The sequence below is a fragment of the Plasmodium relictum genome, assembly GCF_900005765.1.
Source record: "Plasmodium relictum strain SGS1 genome assembly, chromosome: 8".
Lineage (NCBI taxonomy): Eukaryota > Apicomplexa > Aconoidasida > Haemosporida > Plasmodiidae > Plasmodium > Plasmodium relictum.
In genome coordinates, this window is record NC_041686.1 from 945,852 (window position 1) to 970,054 (window position 24,203).

Consider the following 24,203-nt stretch of genomic DNA (forward strand, 5'->3'; position numbering starts at 1 on the left):
TTACAACTCATCGTAGTTATCTTCATATTGATTTACTTCAAAATTTTTTTCATTTATAATTCTACTTTCTTTAGGATTATTGGTTAATTCACTATCATTATTTATACTGTATTTTTTCATTAAATGCTCATTTTTCTCAGATTTATGTTTATTATTACTCTTATTAGAAGCTATTTCTTCTAAATATTCATCATAATCATCGTAGTCATCTTCATCTTCATCTTCATCATTTTCATCTTCATCTTCATCATTTTCATCTTCATCATCTTTATAACTTCTCAATAATTCGTCATCTTCGTATTCATTTAAATATTCTTTATTTTCATAACTATTCTTACTTTCATTTTCATTTTTTCCTCCTTCTAAATCAGAGAGATCACTATTCCTTTTATCAATGTAATTGTTAGAATATCTCTTTTTTATTTTTTTTTTATGCTTATGGTTTCCATCTCTTTGTAAATTTATATGATCACCTATTTGATTTTTAAAAAATTTTTTTAAATCAAATAAATATTTGTAATTTTTACTTTCATGCATTTTACTGTAAATTTTACTATTCATTTTAATTATGTTATTAGGTTCAGTATCATACATATTAATGTAATAGAAATAATGAAAAATACTATCAATCATATTTGTATAATTTCTATCTAAATAATCAATGTGTGAATCCTTAGTGCTATAATTGTTTTTATTATAGTACACTAATTTATCAAAATAAATTTTTTTTGTTTGTTCAACAGTTTTATCTTTATTTAATTTATGATATGTAATAGGAACGATATTATCTAAGTATTTTTTATTATATTCATTAGGATGATTTTGAAAAAATCCTTCAAAATTTATTGCTAAGATATCTAAATTTCTTGCCCACTTCCCTAATATCATATCATCAATGAAAGAATTATCTGTTGTACATATACAATTCTCACATAAATATATTCGTCTTGCTGTTTCCTCATTAATTAACATACCTGCTCCCCCCGTTAAGTAGTCATAATAATTTTTTTCAGAAAAAGAATTATAGGAATATCTTTGCCCTACGTAAATAGGTATAGTACTATTATTTATACCTGATTTGTTTTTACAATATTTAGGTACATAATCATATTTTTTCAATGAATTAGCGGCTTCTAAAAAGTTATTTTTTAAGTATTCATATAAAAACAGAGATTTATTTTTAAAATTTCGAAGAAAAAAAGACTCATTTTCCTCTAAAAACTTGTATGATTTTAAGTATTTGTTATACATATATTTTTTTGAATGAACACACTCATTTAAAGTTAAGTTCATTACATCAATTAAATTTTTAACATTTACAAAAGTATCATCATCAGCAATGAAAAAATACTTTTTTTCTGAATTTTTTTTTATATATTCTTCATAAAAATAAAAAATCATATGTTTTAACTTTTCGCATAGTCCATCTTTTGAAGTAATTTTTGTATTCATGTATAAATTATCATATTTACTGCTCTCTTTGTCAGACATGTATATAACATCAATATTGATATGTTCAGACTCAATAGCATTATTTAAAAAATCACTACTAAACATCCCAGAACTGTTTTCTTTTAATTTAGTTTCATAAGTAAAATTATTAAAAATTCTTTTTGTATTTTCTTTGTTATCATAAGTGTTTTTTATGTAAGGTATTCTCTCCTCTGTATTTATACTGGTTTTTACACCAATTAAAATATTTTTATATGTCAATGTATTTTCATTTTCATCTAATAAGAAATTATATTTATTATTAATTCTATTTAATTTCATTTTATATTCATCAATATCACTAAATTCAATATTTTCCGTTTCTTTAATATAATTTTTTAACTTTATATTATTTTCGATATTCATAATATGAAATTTATCATAACCAAGTAATGATTCACTTTTTGTTCTTATAGAATAGCTTATACAAGTAGATATTGGGTAAAATATATTAAAGTAAGATAATATTAATTCAGCTAATTCATCATCCTCATACTTCTCTTTAAAATTTTTTTCTGTATTATTTTCTTTATCATTTATCATTTCACTATTTTGATCATTCCTGTTATTATCCTTTTGTGTTTCTAGATTAAGATCTTTGAATAAGTGCAATACTTGATAATATTTATATAATTCAAAATTATTTAAATCATTATCTAATAAGTAAATGTTTTTTTCATCGTTTATGCATGTATTTTCAAAAGTTGTTAATTTTACGTTCAATTTTTCATTAAGAAATAATGATACCTCGTAAATGTAGTCAATATTAATAGTCCTGAAAATATTTGATGTAATTGATTTATTATAAATGTTTCTTAATAATGTTATATCCATTAAAATACCGCTATTAAAATAAGGAAAGTAAAATTTAGAGTCCAAATTATAGTGATGAATGATAGATGGGGATTCATCATTTAGTCCATATCCGATAAATAATCCATTATAGATACTGTCTTTAATAACATATTTATCATTACCTCTATCATCATTATTTAAAAAAAAATGTTTTTCATTCGTAATTATCTTTTCTATCTCACTTATATCAATTTGTTCACCTTCTTTTTCTTTTTCTTTTTCTTTTTGTTTTTTTATTTTTTCTTTTTCCTCCAGTTTTATTTTTATTTCATTATTGTATTCATTTATTATTTCCCTTATATTAATGTTTCCTTTTTTATATATAGATTCATTGTATACATATTTATCTAATTTTCTTAGAAAGTACTCAAGGTTTAGTGGATGTATTCTAGAAAAAGATGTTCCCAGAAATATATAACGAATATTTTCTCTATCATCTTTATCTTCTTCTATTTTTTTATAAGTATCCACCAATAAACGAAAAATAGAAGAATGATTTAAGTTTTTAAGATTTAATAAGGTTTCATCCAGTGTGTATAAATTTTTGTCATTTTCTAAATCAAATACTAAACTATGAATTAAATTTTCACTAAAACTTAAATGAACAATTGGTTCATTTAATAACAAAAACTTCGTTCTCTTTTTTATATTCAAAAACAATCTTTCCTTTACATTTGAACATTTTATTAACACATTTAAAATAAAGAAAATTAATATTTTTGACATAATCATTTTCAAAAGAATAAAATTCTCTATTATTAATAATTTTAAAAAAATTTTATATTATATAATGTACATAGTAAAAAAATTATTAAAAATCGGGATAATTTTAAAAAAAATAAAAATAAAATAAAAACAAGGCACTTCGTTATGTCAACTATGAGGAAATTTTTACAGAAAAAAAAAAAGTTTTCAAAATCTTATTTATATGTAAATTTTTAAAAATTATTTTTTTATTTTTTAAAAATAATAATATAAAAAATAAAAATATAAGTTTTTATTTTAAAATTTTTTATTAAAATTTATGCAATAAATAGAATAAATGACTTTTTTTGATAATCCCTGTATTTTAAATTGGTATTAATGCATATTTCATTCTAACATAAAAAAATGATAAATATAAAATAGTTAATTAAAAATACAGATAAAAAAAAGAAAAAATAAAAGATACTTTATAAAATTTAATTAGAATTTTATTTACTAAAAGAAATATATATATATATATATACTTAAGTATATAAAAAAAGAATTAGTCTATACGAGCCAGTACATATATTAATATTTGTATTTTCCTTTTATAAAGTGCATACATACTTAATATACTGCAAAATAGAAAAAATAAAAGATAAATACAAAATAATTATTAAAAAAAGAAGAAAATAATAAGAAATATTTTTATCATTATGTGAATAATATATTATTGTATGCTTAGAAAAATATCCTAATGAAATAAAAAGTTTTTATAGTAATTTTAAGTATTAGGAAAAATATATTGTAATTAAAAATTTGTTAGAATAAAAAGAAAAGCATTTTTTTTTAATTTTTTTTATTCTTATTTAAATGAAAATAACATTATATTTAAAGGAAAGCAAAAAGATATTTGAATAATTATATAGTTTTATTTGTCTTTATGCTTGTATGTAACTGATAAAAAAAAAAAAAATTTTGACTCATTTGAATTTCTAATGTTTATAAAATTTAAATAAATGTAGAAAGTATTATATTACGTTGTAAAAATTTGATATTCTTTGCATAAAATATAAATAATTTTAAATGAAAAATAATAAAAAAAAAATTTTTTTTTTGTTATGTGAAAAATGACTCTTTTAATTAAATAAAGCAAAAAAAAAGTTTTTTTTTTTTTTTTTTAGAATTTTTTTTATTAATTTAAAATTTCCCTTTTTTTTTATAAATTCTTTTTTTTTTATTTCTTCTTATTTATATTTAATGCAAATATGAAAAAAAAGGAAAAAAGAAATTATTTAAGAATATTTAATATATACACATTTTCTACTCCTCCTGATACTGTTAATAAATTATATCTTAAATAATTTAAGTCGTCAACTACACTTTTTTTTTTACCTAAAAAAAAAAAATAAATAATACATATATATACATATAAATATATAAGTACATAATCGTTTTTAAAATTCTTTACCAGGCAAAGAATGGATGACTTTATATTTTCGTAATCCTTCTGCACAATAAGAACTATTATTATTTATGATTGGTTTTTTTTCGCATAAATATGTATTAATTTTTTCTCCTTCTTCTTTTGTATTATTATCAAGTAGCTCTTCTAATTTAATTAATTTCTGAAAATTTTTATTTGATACATTCGTATTATATGTTTTTAATAAATCGAGAAATGACAATAATTTGGATATAACAAGACCTTCTATTTTATTTTTACTTTTTATAAATTTGTGTAAACAATGAAAATAAAAATAGTGATCACGATAAAACATTTCTACATTCAAATTTTGAATTGATTGAGGCAAGGATTTCAAAAATTTTATATTTTCTTGGAGAAAACTTTTATTATTTACATCGTTAATATTAGTTTGATGAATTTGTAAATTTTTTTTGCTATGGGACTTCTTTGGGATATATATAAATTTTCTTTTAATTAAATTTTGTATATCATTTTCACTAGAATTCTTATTATTACTATCATTGTCATTCACATATTCTGAGAATATTTTATCAATTAAATTATCATTAATATATTTACATTCTTGTTCAAAATCAATATAAGAATTTTTATCATATTTTTCTTTTAATCTCTTTAAATATCCATCACATTTATTTTCATATTTATCCATAAAGTTTTTATTTTTAATGCATCCTACTAAGTCAATATAACAAACATCCATTTCATTTTTTATAATTTTATTATATTTTTCTATTAGATATTCTTGAAATGAATAGAGGTCCAAATTTTTAATATTTTCTTTCATAGTTTGCCAAAAATTTTTCGATTTAATTAAATCCCCAACGTTATCATAATTATCTATAACTTGTTTTACATTTTCTAAATAATACGATTTATCATTTTTTTTATTTTTAAATTCCTCTTTGTTTTTGTTTTGGTTACTTTTTGTTGTTTTTCCCTCCACATCTGGTAAAACAATTATAATTACATTTTGACCTACGAAATACCCTTTTTTGCAAATTTCCCAAACTCCTTTTTCTTCTGAATATACAAGGTATTTACTTGCATCTGATATTAAAGTTTTTCTTCCCATTTTTTTATTCTTTAAAACAAAATTTTTATAAATACCATTGGAATAAGTAACATTTTTCTCACATTCATTATTATGATCAATAAAATTTTGTATTTTTTCTAAATGTTTTTTGTATTTTTCACTGTTTACGACTAAATCATAATGATATATAACAACAGTACAACCATGTAAACAAATGAGTTCATCAAGATCGCTGCAGTTATTTATTGTGTATATATATTTATCTTTATAAGCTTTTTTCAAAATTTTATTTTTATTTTTAAAACTTAAGGGTATACTACTTATAGGAATCGGCTTAGCTAACTGTAAATTTGTAACGTTGTTATAAAATAAAAAGGAATTTGTTAATGGTATTGCTATTTTTCTAATATCACAGTTTTTTAATCCTCTCGAATCCAACTCTAAATAATCCAATAAAGCTAAAAAATGAATAATAAAAGAACTATGTGAAACTAAAACAATATTGTACACATTTTTTTTGTCTTTCTTTTTATTATGTTCTTTGTTTTTGTTTTCTAATAATTTAATTTCTTCATCATTATCTCTTTTTAGATATGTACTCTCTTCCAGTGATGAACTTTTTTTTTTTTTATATTTTTCTAAATCATTATTTAATTCATATTCATTCTGATCATTAGATATTTTGCTTATTTGACTGTTTGCATTTGCTCCATTGACAAAAATTTCATTGTGTGAATTATTAGTATTGTTATTTGCATTTTTATCATTCCTATCCTTTTCTTCATACTGTTTTTCAATACTAGAAAAATAATTAATAGCTAGTGAATGAATAAACTTTAAAAACTGTAAGCATCTACAGTATACTTGTTCTGATGACTCTCTAAGTTTACTTCCTGTCATAGTATCATTTTCTCCATAACATAATATTTCATAATCATCAAAATTTTTATCGCAAAATTTTTTTACATCTGATGTTTTAGATCTTTCATCACAAAAATAATTACCTGAAGTTTCACGAACAGCTTCATGTATAACAATATTTTTTTTAAAGTTAAAAAAATATTTCATTGTTTCTAAGCATCTTCTAAGAGGTGAGCTAATTATGATAAAGTTTTGATTTTTTTCAAAAACACCTTTATCTTTTTTGCTATAATTTAAATTATTTTTTTGAATTGAATCATTATATAATAGCATAATCTTTTTATAAAGTTTATTTTCGTCATTCTTCAAATCTGAGCATTTTTTCAACCCTTCTTCACTTGTTTTACAATCTAGAAATTTTATATTTCTATAAATCAAATCTTTCGATATTTTAGAATTTTCAAGAACTTCTCTATTATGCAGTGCTTCTATATGTCTAACTAAATAAATTTTTACAACATAATTCTTTTTTAGTATTCTTTGCATGTACTTTCTATTTTTTTTTAAATAAAATGAAGTTTTGTAATATAAATCACCAATTAAATCGTTGTGCTTTGTATTTCTTTCAGAACCTTTCTTTTTTTTAAACATATAGTCATAATTAATGTTCCCGTTATCATTATTTGTGGTTATTTTTGTATTTTGATATTTCTCGTATACTTTATTAAAATAATTTGGTTTTAAATAATTAAAATTATTTACATTTTCTTTATTATAATAATTATATTCTCTATAAATATGAGAAGGAACATTTTTTTTTTTTGATTTAAATTTATTATCTTCATCTAAATAAATTTTCCTTTCATTTAAGGGGGTTTTATATAATAACCCATTTTTTGTTATACTTTTATATCCATTTGTAGAGGTGTTTTTAATATTTAATTTTCTTCCTTTTAATAAGAAAGAGTTAAAATTAGATTTATAATGATAATTATTCTCATACGAATTATTTTTCATTTTATTGTAATCATTTTTTTTTTTTTTTTTTGCAAACCGAATTTAATTTATTATTTCTATGTACTTTTTACAAAAAAATGAACCCTTATGTATTTCAATTTTTTTTTCAATATTTTATTTATAACTTTTTTCAAAATATTTTATATATAATTTTATTTTTTTTTCTAGGTTTTAATTTTATTTTTATTATTGAATTTATCAAATAAAAAAAAAAGAATAAATGAAATTTTTTTTTATAATATTAAGAACTAAGAATAGAAATAGTAAGAATAATTTAAGTTAAATAAATATGTATATTATTATATAACAAAATATATATATAATATTAAATTAATATATTAGTAAAAATTATATATAATATATATATTAGTATATAGTAAAAAAATTACATATATAAAATAATAAAAAAAAATTTAATAATAAATATTGTAAATGTTTATCTTTCTAGCTCTTTTTCTTTTTTCTTTTTTCTTTTTTCTTTTCAATTTTTTCTTTTTTTTCTGTTTCTTTTTCTACTTTTTCTTTTTTTAATTTTTATATAAAATTAAATGGTGAAAATGGTATCACAAAAATATATGAAAATACATTAATAAAATAATATATTTAAAGAAATATAAAATATATGTGCCTTTATAATTTGGAAATGCAACAAAAAAATAAAATATAGTTAAAAAAAAAAAATAAAAAATTTTAAGAATGTAAAACTGTACGTGTATATAAAAAATTAATAATGTTTATGTACTTTTACAAAAAAAAAAAAAAAAAAAGATCAAAAACAAAAAAAACGTATCAAAAGTTTGAACTTAAAAATATTTGCAAAATTGTGCAATGCTAAAATAAGGAAAATGAGTAAAATAAGTAAAATAGATGTACTTCGTAAATATAACCAAATAATGATACACATTTAAAATGCCATATAAAAAAGAAAATATATATTTTTATTTTAATAATATTTAATATTTTTCTTTTTTTTATTTTTCTATATTCATTTCAAAGCACTATTAAGTCAAAAAAAAAAAAAAAAATTTTCTTTTTTTATTCGAATGGAAAAATAATGTATATGGCCTCTATAAATAAAACTCAAAAAATTAAGACATTTAAGAACAAAAAAATTTAAGAAAAATTGTTTTTAATTTTTATTTTTTTATATTCATATGTTATTTTTCTACAAGAAAAAATTTGTGTAAGTTTTTTATATAAAAAAACATTGAAACAAAAATAATGCAACTTAAAGTTTACAATTTTTTTTTTTATGTATTCATTGTAGAAAATTAAATAAACATTAAAAAAAAAAAAAAAAATTATACATAAAATAAAAAACAATGTAAATTTTCTATCAATAAATGAAAATATAAGATAAAAAAATAAAATAAAATATAGATGATCAAATAATATTAAAAATTTCGTATTTTTTTTTTTTTTTTCATTTAATAAATTAAAAGCAAATTTTTTTTTGAAGGGAATTATTTTTGTACTATTTATATATATAATTGAAAGAAATTTTGTTACAAAAAAGATATATTTTAAAAAAATTATGTATAGTAGTTTTATTATTTTTTTCTTTTTTTTTTTTTTTTTTTGTTTTATTTTGTTTTTCTTTTTATAATTTTCTCATTTATCCCAACTTTTTTCGTATCATTTAACGGCAAAATATATTCAATATATTCATCATTCGATAAATCATTATTGAAATGCAATGTATTAATTATATTTTTATAATAACATTTATAATTACATGTATTTTCTTCTAAATATTCTAAAATATCAATAAAATTATTTTCTTCATTTTTCATATACTTATTCTTTATACATTTATTAAAATTTTTTTTTTCATTCTTTTCATCTGGCAAAAAAAATTCCTTTTCAACTATTTTTTTTTTAATTTTTAAATCATTATTTTTATCTTTGTCTTCTTCAATAGACTTAAAGGAAATTTCTGAAGTATTGTAACATTCATTTCTTATGTTATTATTCTCATTCACTTTATTACAAATTTCATTCATATTATGATTACTCTCATGAATTTCATTACTATTCTCATCTGTTTTATCATTATTTTTATAGAATTGGGTACATTCATTATTTTTACCATTTATTTCATCCATTTTCCTATCTTTCTTATCATCCTTGTTATTTGTTTCTTCTGATTTATCATTATATCTATCTATTTTTATATTTTCTTCATCCAGTTTGGCAATAATTTCTATTTTTTTATGATTTTCATTTAATTTGTTTTTTTTTCTGTTAGTCAGTGTATTCATAATAGTATTTTCTGTATTTATTTTACTACTATTTTTCATATAATTTAATTTAAAAATTTTTTTTTTATTATATTTATTTTTTGATATCTGTTTTTGAATTGTTAATTCTTTATCATTTTTTTTTTTTGATATTATTTCTTCTTGTGTATTTTCGTTTTTCGTATTAATGCTATTGCAATTTATATTTTTATGAGTATATTTTTCATTTTTTACATTGTTTTCTTTATAATTAACTTCTATATTAATTTCTTCGTTCTTAATTTTATTTTTTTCTTCTTTATTAATTGTGAGATATTTTTTTTTTAAACTATAACTACTTTGAAGATTATAGTTTGAACAATTAATTGGTTTAATGTTACTATTTTTATAAAGTATCTCTTTTTTTTTTTCCTTAAATAGATAGGGCATTTCGCATTTTTGATTATTTTTTTCATTATTTAATGGACTTTTTTTTCTTTTTTTATATTTTATATTTGTATCCATGAAAACATAGTTACTAGGATTTAAAGAATTTTTGTACTCAAAATCACTTAAGCTATTATTATGATCAACATGAAGATTTTTGCTTTTTGCTTTTTTTTCTTTGTTATATGATGAATTTTGGTCTATTTTATTTTTACTATTAAATTTTAATTCCTTATTATATTCTTTATAATAATTCACTAGAGTGCCATCTACTTTATTTTCCTTTGTATCATTTTCACTTAAATTTTCCTTTTTTTTTAAGTTTTCATTGAAAAGCGATATATTTATGTTATCATTTTCAGTAAATTTTCTTTTCTTTGTTTTATCAATTTTATTAAAATTTTCCTTTTTTTTGTTATTTCCATTTAAACCTTTTACTTTTTTTTTATTCAATTTCTTTAAATTCCCCTCATCTTTTCTTTTAATATTTTCACTTAAAATAAGTTTATTTTTATCAAATTCATTTAAATTTATTTTCTTTTTGTTACATTCATTTAAATTTTTTTTATATTCTTTATCGTTTCCGTTATAGCATGATCCCTTTTTTTTGTTGCATTCATTTAAAAACATGCATTTTTCTTCAATTTTCTTTTTTTCTAATAAATAATTTTGGTTGCTAATTTTTTCATTTTTTATAATTTTATCCTCGAATAATAAATTAGTAAAATTTTCTTTAATATCCTCCTTGTTTTGGTAATTATGTTGGTTTTCATTTTTTGTTTTTTCATTGTGTCTATTTTTTAATTTAGTTTCACTTTCTTTCAAATAACAACTTTCACTATCTTTTATAAATTCCTTATTTCTACTTTCATAGTTCTCAAAAATAAAAGAAGGTTCGCTAGGCTTTTTTCTTTTTTCATATATAAAAAAGGTGTTCAATTCTTCTATTATTTTTTTTTTTTTTTCTAAAGTATCAGGATAAGCTTTATCAGCTTTTAACGTACTTAAATCTAAACCTGTCTTTTTATTTATTTTTTTTTTCATTTTTAAATCTATGTTTGGGTTTACATTCTCTATATTTTTATCATCATTTGAAATAAAATTTTTGTTTGTATATTTTTTTTTTATACTTGAATTTTTATTCACTTTCTTTAGTTTGTTAATATCTTTATATTTTTCTTTTCTAATATTATTTACTACCTTTTTCATAAAAAAATTTTCAATAAATTTATCAAAGTTAAATTCTTCTAAATTTTCAGTAATGTTAGAATGAAAGTTATTAAAAATATTAACTTTTTGAAAGTATTTCTTTTTAATAAGTTTATAATTATTTAAAATAAAATAATAAAAGTTATAAACGACTGAATCATAATTTTTTAAAATATTTCGATAACTACAATCCATTATTTTAAATATCATATTTCTAGGATAGAGTATCGAAAATATTAAAGAATAAAGAAATAATTTAAATATCTCAATTTTTTCTAAAATAATATTATTGACAGTACTCTTTTTTAATTCCTTATAATATTTGTCGTTCAACAATTTTATAAATAAAGAATTTCTATTTATTAAATTTTGTAAAAACTTAAAAATTATTATAATTTTCTTTTCTTTATTTTTTATTTTCGTAATTTTAAAAATTTTATTTTCTTCTAATTTTAATTTCTTTTTTCTAAAATTCATATTTAATTCATTAGTAAACGCCACTGAATTATCTATGTTTTTCAAAGACTTTAGATAGTTTTGTGCATAAGAGATTTCCTGTTTATTATTTGATAAATTTATTTCTTCTTTGCTATAAGTTTTAATAAAATGTTCTCCTTTTTTATTTGAATATAATTTTTCTTTTAATGATTTATTTTCAGATTTTTCTCTATATACATCCATTGAATTCATCAAAGATTTTGAGTTTAATATATAATTAATAAAAATGTTATTTTTATAAAATTTATTTTTTATATATTCTATTAAAGGATTATTTAATTTCAACAAAACTTTTAAGAGTAAAAATAAATTTAACTTTATTTGAAAATTATTAGTATTTGAACAATGTGAATTACAATAAATATGATAAGAATTCTTAATATTAAATTCTATTGAAAATTTATGAAATTGCCTTTTTTTATTTATGCAACTTATATGAAATGCTTTGTAGCATTTTTCAAAAGAGCATTTAATTAAGAAATAACTTTTTTTTTTACATATATTACAAATAGATCCTTTTATATCAACCCTTTTTATTGATGTATTAAAGTAGTGTTTCTTATTTTTAACAGAATATTTATTATGAAAAATCATATATCTCAATATAGTATCATTAAATAAAAGTTTTTTTTTTAATAAAAATTTGTGTGTGAAAATTTCTACACAGAAATTTTTAAAAAAATAAACTGAAGCATAGTTTTTACTATGATTATTTTTTTCTTCAAATAAACATTTTCTAAAACATTCCTTTTCTTCATCTTCTCTTAAATTCTTGTTTGGAATATAGCTATCATGTATTTTATTATTTTCCTTATTTTTTTTACTTTCATATAATTGGATCATATTCAAATTTGTATTTACAACTAGTGAATCATCACAAGAAGATAAGTAATTTTTATCAATCAAATGAAAAAAAAAATTTTTTTCTAATATAAAATAGCTACATTTTTCGCATCCCATTAACATTTTAAAATTAATTAACTTAAGCATTTCTTGTCTTTTATCATTAATATGACAATAATTAAAAAAATAAACTTTTTTACTTTTTTTTATTTTATTTTTTTTTTGCAAAAAATATGTATTAGTATATAATAAATTTAATATATTATTTTTTTCCTGAGAAGAATAAAATTTACTTCTCAAATTTTCGCAAGCTGAGCAAACCACCAATTTATAATCATTAACATTTCTATCGATAAAATATAAAGAAAAAACATTATTTCTTAAATTTTGATAATATGAATAATTATTATAGCTTTTTATTAAATCATGAACATTCTCCTCTATATATGACATATTTTCTTTTTTTTGAATATTTCCATTTTTTGCTAATTCTATTTTTTTTCTATTTTTATTGTAACTTAAAGAATCATTAGGATATGAATTGTTTATTTCCTTATTTTCTTCTTTCAACTTCATTGACATATATTTACTTTTCTTATTCTCTTTCTTCGACTTTGTTATACCACAGTTTTCTATATTTTTTAAAATACCATTAACTTGATATTTAACATGTTTTTTTTTCATCAGTTTTTTATAAGATCTATAAACATCATTAATATTAATTTTTAATTTTAATTTATAATTATCTTTTTCATTATTATCTTTATCTAATATATAATTTTCATGGGCTTTTTGTAAATCCTCTTTCTTCAATTCAATATTTTTAAATAATAAATTCTTTTGTGATGATAAATTTTCTAATTTATTTTTATTTTCTATAAAATTTAGAATTTGTGTTGTATACTTTTCATTTGAAATATTAGTAATATTTCTTTTGTCTTGAGAAATTAAAGTATTATTATTGTTATTTTTTAAATAATCTTTTGTTTTAATATTATCATCTATTCTATCTATGTCATATATTTTCATTTCTTTTTCCTTTAAATCTTTTAATTCATTACAGTTATTATTAATTTTATTACTTATTACATTTTCCTTAAGTATTTTTGAATTCATTTTAGTATTATTTAATAAGTTGGTGGATGAATTTTTATTATTATTTAATAAATCACAATCTATTAACTTACCTTCTGTTTCATGTATTCGTGATTCTTGAGTTTGATGTTTATAACTATTTGATTTATCACATATATTCAAACTGTTTTTATTATCGCTACAATTTTTTATCAATAAATTTTCTGTTATAGTTTTCTTTGATACATTATTCTTTTCTACTCTACATTTAATTTCATCTGACTTATTAAAAGGATTCATACTTTTTACATTTATATCTTTTACATTAAATAAATTTGTTTTTTCTTCTGAATTTTTCTCATTATTTCTCTTTTCAAAAGATACATTATTTATTATATGCTTATTTTTATCATTTTCTATAATTTTAATTATCTCAATATCATTACTTTCATTTTTATCAATATGAATTTTAGAAATTTTTTCAATTTTATTTTTATCATCGTTTTTGTTGTTATAATTTGTATTTTTTTTATCTATCTCTTTATTGTTTTTTATAATTTTATCTAATTTATTTTTCTCATGTTCTTCATTGTTTCCATATTCTTTCGTAATTATTTTATAATTTTCTTGAACATATTTATGTTCATTCTTAAATATAATTGGAAGATTATTTTTTTGAATATTTTCATTTGAATTGTCTAAATTAGTTATCGAACTGTTTTTATTATATTTCTCTTTTTTTATATTAGTATCATTAAAGTTTATGAAAGAAGCAATATTGTCATTTTGCTTATTGTGCAAGCTTTGAACTTTGTTAAACCTATTAATATTGTTATCTTTTTTTTTTAATATTTTTTCACAGCAATTAAAATACGAAACGCATTCATTATTAATATAATACTTGTTTCTTTTTTTCTTAACTTCATTTCTATTCTCATATGCATCTAGAGGCAGATGATCATTGCAATATGTTATAATTTTAAAAAGTGAAAAACAATTATCATAAAAAAATGTTGTGATAAACTTATCATCATATATTTCAACTTTCATATGATATCCTTCTAGATATGCACAGAGAGGATGAAAATATTTACTGCATTTATTATTTTTTATATAAGAATTATTAGTAGTATTATTTGAATTATTTATTTCAAAGTGTTCGTTATAACAACAGTTTATAACAAAACCTCTTTGATTACATATGCAACATATATCTTCAAAAGAATTTAAATTATTAATATTCCAATAATTTAAATTATAAATATTTAAACAGAAAACATGCGAAATAAAAAATAAAACACAAAAAATATGAACAAATGATTTTGATGTTGTTTTTTTTAAAGCACCCCCATATTTTTTACATATAAAACAGTTCAAATTTTCGAAAGATTTATTAATAAAATTATCATCTAAATCTTTATTATTATCACATAAAATATTACTATTATCATCAAGATCTTTATCATTTTCATTTAGTTTATTGTTATAATTATCTTTATTAATGTTACTATTATAATTACCATTAAATTTTTTTTTTTTTTTAATATTTCCAATGTTTTTATTTAAATCTTCATTTTGTAATTTTTTTTTAAAAAATTTGCTAATCGCACATTTATCACATAAAAAGTCATCATTTTTATTTTTCTGATATATACCATAACAATACTTATGAATATAAATTGAGCACCCTATACATTTATATAAAATATTTATATTGTTCATTTCTGTATTAAAACAAACACTGCATATAGCATTATGCATTGCTTCATTTTTATTTATTATTAAATTATTAGCTATTTCATTTGTTTCATTAATGTTATTTTTATTATAATTAACAACATTAGTATCATCATGTGGATTACTAATATCAATGGCATCAGTAGCAGTATTGGTTTTAGTTGTAGAAATATTAGTAGTAGTAATAATTGTACTAATATTACTGATATTTATATCATTATTATTATTATTATTATCACATTCATCGTTTTCATTATTATTATTTACATATTTATTTATATTACTTACTGAAGTATGCTGCTTATATTCTTCATTTATGTGTTTAGCAGTTTTATTATCATTGTAAAATGTGCAATTTGATTGCATTTCTTCATTTCTTATAGTATTAATGTTATTTGAAGATTCTAAAAAAATTTCAGAACTCTTTGTATCATCAGTAGTTATATTATTTTTAATATTAAAAAAATGAGCTTCTTCTTTTAAAAAACTATCCCTCAAATTATGAATTAAATTATTCCAGTTATTAACGCATGAATATTTATAAAAAACAAAGTTTACGTAAATTGGTATATCTGATAAATTATACATATGATTTTCTTCAATTATTCTACTTATTAAAATTATTTTATTTTTTATAATTTCTTCATTTAGATTATCGTATAAGTTTTTAATTTTTTCATAACTATTATCTATAAGCATATTGAAATTTTCATTACAATTGTTAACATTAAAATAATCATAAAATTTTCTTTCTTCTTTTTTTAAGTTATTTTTCAAATGATTTAAAATTTTATTGCTTACATTGTTTTTAGAATCATCGCATAATTTATTGGAATTTTCTTTAATGAAATTAGAATTAAAAGTACGATTATTTTTTATTAATATATTTAATGTATCATTAGTTTTGTAGCAATTTAGTAAAGAATTTACAATATCTTTGTTATTCGTTAAATTGAAATTTTCACTATTTATTGTATCCCAGTTATTTGCATTCTTATTTTTATCTAGTTCTTTATAAACATCAATTGTTTTGATGTTTTTAATTTCTTCTTCATTCCTAACTTCATCATTACTATTTATTTTCTCTTCATTCCTAATTTTATCATTATTATTTATTTCTTCTTCATTTTTAATTATATAATTATTTGTCTTTAATTCTTCGAAATTATCTTTACTCATTTTTTTTAAAAATTTATTCTTATTATCTTCAAAGCATAGAATATTATTGATATCTAGAAAATTGTAATTTGTTTCTTCACAATTTTTGTTATTTATATTTTCATTTAAAAATTCCATTTGCTTTTTCTTAACAATAGAATTTTTAAAATTTAAAAGAATATTCTTATTTATAAAAATATCTTTTAAATATTTTTTTTTATCTTCATTATTGCTAAAATATTTTAACTCAGTATTATCTAATAAAAATAACTTATATATATCATAGTTACTAAAAGAATTAGTTAATAGTAACTTATTTTCATCAATATTATTATTATTCTCTAATCCATTAATTATATTGAAATTGTTGTATATATTAATTATATCATTTAAGTAATCTTTTATATCACTATCGTAAGTTTTGTTATTTATATATTCATTTATGATAAAATCAGTATTATTACTGATATCATTATTATTTATATTTATACTATTTAAGGGAAATGTATTATTAATAATTGGAAAGTACTTTTTATTTCTTTTTTTATGCTTATTTTTCTTTTTATATATATTTTTGGATATTTTTTTATGTAAAATTTTATTTTTGTAGCTAATATTTAAATTTGCATTTTTCTGATTTTCATTAGTATATTTATTTATTCGAATATTTTTATTTTTATTACCATCAATATTTAAGACTTTGGTATTTTGGAAAATATTCACGTTACTATTTTTTTTTTCAAAGCTATTTAAATTATGCAATGTTATATTCGATAAATTACTTATTTTGTTATCTCTTAAATGCACATTTTCATCTATGATATTATTATCATTTGCAATAATACTTTTACTATTTAATATATTATAGTCTTCTTTATAATTATTATTTATAATTTTATTTAATTCACGTGATAATAAGTTAAAGTGCTTTTTTAGTTTTTCATTTTCGTCATTTTTGATTTCTGTAACTTCATTATCATTATTTTTTATTTCATATAAATTATTACAGTTATCATATATTTTAACACCTTTTTTTGAATAAAAAAATCTATGTTTCTTAATAAATAAGTAGTCATAATACGTTAACTCAAATATACTCACTAGCTTTATACTTGTGTTTCTTGAAATACTAAATAAATTAAAATTCTTCAAAATATTTTGTAATATATTTTTATTTAATACAGTCCCATCAATTTTTAAGTTGTTTAATTTTTCACTATTATTACTATAATAATTATTATTGATATTATTAAAAAAAATATTTTCTAAAATAGAATTTATATTCTCATTTGAATTCTTTAGATGAAGATTATTATATAGCTCATTGAAAAAGTAATCAATATTGTTAAATTCATTTTTTTTTAACTGCTTATTTTTTGTAAATTTTTTCCTATTATCTTTTTCTGATTCATATATTAAAAGATATATATTATTCCCATTATCAAATAAAGTAAATACTATATTAAAACTTTTATTAGGTGAAAGTGCTCCTTTGCATAATTCATCATCTACTATCTTAGTATTTTTATGATCAATATCTTTATTCTTATTGCTCGCAAAAGTATTATGTGTATCATTACAATTGTTATAATTACTATCTCCTAACTTATTTACTTTTCCTTTTATTTTGTTATTCAAATTTAATTCATTATATGCATATAGAGTCTTACCATATTCAAACTTTATTTTATTAAGAATATTGTTTTCATTATTTTTCAAATTATCACTATTTATAAAACACTTCCTATTTAATACATCTGTGTTCATTTCTGTTAACTTCTTATCTCTGATAGTAAGATCAATTTCATTTAAGGAATTATTTTGCATTTTTTTATTAAGAAAAAACATATTCTCTATATTTTCCATATTCATATCTATATCTTCATTTAAATAAGTATTATTCTTAATTTTTTCTGACGAATAAAAAATTTCATCAAAATTCATCTTTTCCTTGATTGAATTTTTTTCATTATTACAACTTGTAGCTGTATTATTATATTCAGAATTAATTTTAAAATTATACAAATTAGTTATTTCATTTTCATTATCACTTGATACTTTTATATTATTATTATTAATCTTATATTTTTCTTCTTTATCATTTGGTGTTTTGTTTGATAAAACGTTTTTTTTAAATATTTTATGATTTGCATAATTTTTTAATAGTTCAATAACCGACAAAATATTAGCAGAAGTATCAAATTCACAATTTTGTTGAAAAAAATTTTTAATTTGATAAATGCTTTTTAAATTATCTACATCATTTACATATTTCTGTCCAAAAATAAATAAAGGTAATCTATAAAATAAATAGGAATATTTGTTTATATTAACTTTTTTTTTTAGATCTGAATTATTATTTTTTTTATTATTTCCTTTTTGAATATCGACATTTATTTTTCTCAGAATACTTATATCTCCTAAATGTTTTTTTTTTTTTTTTTTTTTTTTCTTTTTGTTTTGAATTTTTAAATGTTTTTTAAATTGTCCGCTAAATTTCTGAAAAATATTCAAACCATTTTGTTGTCTTAAAAAATATATACCTTCACATATATTGTTTTTAATAATTGAACTAGTTTCAACATTTTCAATAATTTTATCAAAATACTTTATAAATGACTGTAAATTTTTTTCATTACTTTCATTTATAGAATCATCTTTGACATATTCAAGTTTCTCATAATCATTTTTATTTATTTCATCAAATTCATTTATTTTATATATTAAATCTTTGTCTTTTTCATTTTCATTTTTATTTTCCTCTTCCTCTTCCTTTTCATTTTTGTTTTCTTTTTCTATTTTATCTTTTATTAAACTCTGATTTTTTTTCTCTTTTTCATTCTTGTTTGAATTATGATCTTCTTTATAACTTTCTGTCATGGAATTGCCATATGTTTCCTCATTTTTATTATTAAAGTCTCTTATAGATAATTTTGTATCATTTGTATTTTTTCTTTCCTCTTTTTTATTTGATTTTTTCCTTTTAATGGTATTAATTTCTATTTTTTCTAATATCTGTCTATTATAAGGTACATCATTAATTGTATTTTTTTCATGTTCACTTTTTAAGCTATTCAACATTTGGATGCTATTCTTTATATTGAATTCATCCTTTGCGTTTTTGTTTTTTTTAAAAATTTTATTGCTTTGTTTATTATTCTTCATTTTATCAATATTATATGAAAATAAATTATTTAATTTTTTTTTTTTTTTTTTTTTAGAGAACTTATCTGTTTCAACATCATTCTTTTGATTTGTTTCATTATTATTTTTGTTATCATTTTCTATGTTTATATTATTATTTTTTTTTTTATCATAATTATATTTAATATTATATTTTCTTTTATTTACACAAGCTTGTTTTTTATTTTCGATGTTTATACAATAATTATTTTCTTGAACATTATCATAATTTTTTTTACTCTCCTCTACTTGTTCTTTTACATACTGCTGATTTTTTATATCTTTTCTTTCTTTATTTTCTGATTCTTCTGCTTCTTCTTCGTTCATTATATGAATATATTTATTTGAAAAAAACAAAGAATGTAAAAAAGAATTGTAATAATGATAGAATATATTATTTAAATTATCATATTTTTTATTACCTAAGGTATTCATTTTTAAATTCATAACAGTTCTTATATCTTTTTCGTTGTTATGTAATGGGCACATTGTTAATTTAATAGTATTTATATAAACATTATTATTATTTACATTTTCTAAATTACATGCTAGTAAACCAACTGAGAGAAAATTATTATTATTTTCTTCTTCATTTTCATAATTTACATTTTTTATTTCATTTCGTTCATGATCTTTTGTTTTTTTCATATCATTATATCTATTATTTAACTTACTTGATTGCAATTTCGTTTTATAATATTTAAAATTATCTTCACATGAAGATGGATATGAATCATTAAAATTATATAATGAACTGCTAGAGACGGAAGATAAACAAGAAACAAAGGAGGAAGAAGTAGGGTGTGAGGAAGATGAATATGAGTAAGAGTTTGAGTAATTGGACGAGGAGTAAAAAGACGAAGATGAAGATGATGATGGACTAATAGACGAATGAATAGATGAATAAGAAGATTTTGAAGAGGAAGACAATGATCTAACGGAAGATTTGTTAGTTAACGCTGATGATGAGAAGTACTTTGTAGAAGACGAAAATAGTGATGATACATATGATGATTCTTCATCAAGGTTATCTAATTTTGATACATAAATATTTTTTTCATTAGAATTAGGGAGAGACAAATCGATTGATGATAATCTATCATCATTCAATATTTTTTTACAATTATAGAACGAATCATAGCTTTTTTTTTTAAGATTATATTTCGTTTCATTACCTAATTTCTTTCTATACAAGCTTTTTCTCCAATATAATGATGCTTTTTCATAATTTTTATTATTAAAGTTTTCAAGTGCAATGTCTTTTTCAAACTCATTAAAATTCTTGTTATCTAACTTTCCTAAAGTATTATTTTTTTTATCAATTAATAAATCCCATTCTTTTTTACACAACTTATTTGAACTTAAATAATTATTAATTTTTTCTTTTTTTTTATTTATACCAACATTACTATTATATTTCTCTTTTAAATTTATATACATAATTTCTTTTTTTTCTTTATTTTCTTTCATATCTGTGTAAGTTTTATTATTGTAACATTCTTCCTTTTTATTTATTATAGCATTGCAAGATTCTCCTCCTTTTTTTAAATTTTCATTATATTTGTCAAATATATCTTTGTACGAAGAATTATCAAAGTAATTTAATTTTAATTCATCTTCGTTTTGATTTTTTTTGCAATTATTCTGATACCAATTGTGTTCTTTCTTTGAGTTATGCAAAATATTATTTTCATTAATATTATTATTTTTCGTTTTTTGAGGGGAATTATAATCTTTTGAATTACTTAATTTCTTTTGAATAGTATGATTATGCATTTTTCTGACATCTTTGGAATATATATTATTATTAATAGTAATTAAATCGTTATTTTCTTTGTTTAAAACGTCTTCATTTTTTATGTTTTTTTTTTTATGATGCAATGATTCTTTATTGGAAATATTGAAATAAGATATATCTTTATTAATTTTGGTACTATAATTATGTAAATGTTTTTTTTTCTTTAATATTTTACTATATTTTTGAAATATATTAATTTTGTTATTTATATTTTTAACTATATAAAAATTAGATTCTTTTATGTTGTTTTTAATAAATAATTTTTTTTTTTTCTTACAATTTTCTAAAAATTTATTATAATAACAATAGACATGAAAATACGTAAAACATGAAGGAAACATACATTTACTTTTTATTCCGATAAACTCTTTACAGAATATGCAAATTTGATTACTATTATTTTTTATGACTTCTATCGTTTTTTCTTTTATTTGTTTTAATATCTTTAAATTAATAAAATCTCTTTTATATATTAGTTGTTCTATTTCTTTGAATAGATTATTATATTCATTTTGCTTAATTATGCTTAAATTTATTTCATTTTTAGTATGATTATTTGCAATGTATAATAAATCATTCATAAAATAATTTTCTTCATTTATAATATTATAGTTATTTATGTCGCTACAATATATAAAATTTTTATCTTTATAATATTGTAAATTATGATCACTTACGCTTGTTAAATTTCCTTTCTTTTTATCTTCTTTTTTTCTTTCCTGAAAAAATTCTTTATTATTAATATTATTATTAAGTAAGCTATCCTTATTCATATTTGACATATCATTATGTAAAAAATTAAAATTACATGAATTAATATTTTTTAAAGTATCATTATCAATTGAGTTACAGTGTGCCTCCTTATCATTTTCGTTATTATAAAAAGTGTTATAATTTAATTTGCTATTTAAACTGAAACAATTTAGGTTTATTTGATTGTTATTTAGTATAAAATTATAATAAATTAAATTTTTAATTTGCTTAATTGTTAAATTATAATAATAGGGATTTAACAAAAAATTAAATGAGTGATTATTAGTTAATATGTTATAATTATTTAACAATTCTGTTTTAATTTTTTTGATTATAGTGTCATTTACTGATTTTAAGTTATTATACAAATTTATAAAATAATCTTCGTTATAATGATTAAAAAAAAAATATTCAAAATAAACGTGCAATATTGAATTGTTTTTTGTAATATCATTATAATATAAACAACATAAATGAAACCAAAGATTCTTTTTTTTTTTTTTCATAAGTACATTTTTATTTGTTCTTTCACATATGCTACATTTAATTTCTTCGCCACACTCTTCCTTAAATTCTTTTATTTGTTCGTAAGTATAATTAATAGAAGTATTTTTAAAATTATCGAGAGTTATAATTCCATTCAATTTTTTATTTTTTTTTATTTTTACATTATCTGTGTTATAATAATATTCTGATAAATAAAAATTTCTATTAAAAATTGTATCCGATTGATATCCATTACTTAAAAGGTTTCTAAAACTTTTTTTTTTATTTAGATATTTTAATTTTTTTAATTTTCTATAATTATTATTTAACTCATTATCACTTATATATTTATTAACCTTTTTTAAATAACTATATGCTTCTTTTTTTTTACTTATGTTTACTTCATTAATTTTTTCTTTCATGTCATCATCTTTTAAATAAGAAAAATGATATTTATTATAATTATCGTATAAGCTTTTTATATCATTTTTTGAATTATTATAATTGTTAGATTCTAAACATATATCACAAATAAAATTATTTAGACTAAAGTTGTCACAAAATGTTTTATAACAATATGCATGAAAATACAAAGAACAACCTTTGCATCTTTCAAGGTATTCTGAATTGTTATTAATCAAACAAATAGTGCATGTTTTATTTTTTGTATTACTGAAAAAATGACTTTCAATTTTTTTATATCCATTCTTTAGAAAAAGTTGTTGTTCCTTTATATTTTTTGCTTTTTTTTTTTTTCCCTTTTTTAACTTGGTTATTAGTTTTTCTTCTTCATGAATTTCTAAATCTCTTTTATAAACATTTTCATTAGAATATTTATTTTTTATGTTATAAAAATAATTAGTTTTATTTGAAAATAACAAAGAAAAAAATAGTTCTACATTTACATTTAATGTGGAACTCTCATCTTTAATATAAGAGTTATTATTTGTTTCTTCATATATGTTATGAAAAATATGTTCATTGCGAAATTCATCTTTGCTATAATATTTTAAAATATCTAGATAACTTTTTTTTGTTGTTTTAATGTCCATGTCTTCATTATTTATTTTACTGTGAAGTTTATTAAAAAAAAAAAGAAATAAAATAAAATAAAATAAGAACAAATTAAAGAAAAAATGTTCTTTTTTAAATTTATAACGAACAAAGCATTTTTGCTTTTTTTTTTTTTAAACTTCTATCCAGTTGATTCCTTTTAAATATTCATATTTTTAAATATCATGTTTTTAATTTTCATTTAATTTTCATATTTTTAAATTTATGTTTGAAATATACATATATAAATACGAATAATTATAATTAAAAATACAATATCATCCTTATTAAGAGAGAAAAAGTGTAAAATTT

The 24,203-nt window shown here is 18.5% G+C and overlaps 3 protein-coding genes across 3 annotated transcripts; all 3 read right to left on the minus strand.

Annotated features, from left to right (window-relative positions):
- Positions 1–3,078, minus strand: PIESP1 (parasite-infected erythrocyte surface protein; the record flags this gene model as incomplete). Its single annotated transcript, XM_028676329.1, has 1 exon — positions 1–3,078. The coding sequence occupies one exon, from the start codon at positions 3,076–3,078 to the stop codon at positions 1–3; it is 3,078 nt and encodes a 1,025-aa protein (XP_028532830.1).
- A 1,246-nt stretch (positions 3,079–4,324) lies between these two features.
- PRELSG_0825400 (phosphoglycerate mutase, putative) lies at positions 4,325–7,433 on the minus strand (the record flags this gene model as incomplete). The annotated part of the gene is made up of 2 exons (XM_028676330.1): positions 4,325–4,428; positions 4,505–7,433. The coding sequence occupies 2 exons, from the start codon at positions 7,431–7,433 to the stop codon at positions 4,325–4,327; spliced, it is 3,033 nt and encodes a 1,010-aa protein (XP_028532831.1).
- Positions 7,434–9,016: 1,583 nt separating this feature from the next.
- PRELSG_0825500 (phd finger protein, putative) lies at positions 9,017–23,890 on the minus strand (the record flags this gene model as incomplete). Its single annotated transcript, XM_028676331.1, has 1 exon — positions 9,017–23,890. One exon carries the CDS (start codon positions 23,888–23,890, stop codon positions 9,017–9,019), a length of 14,874 nt encoding a protein of 4,957 aa, XP_028532832.1.
- Positions 23,891–24,203: the final 313 nt, after the last annotated feature.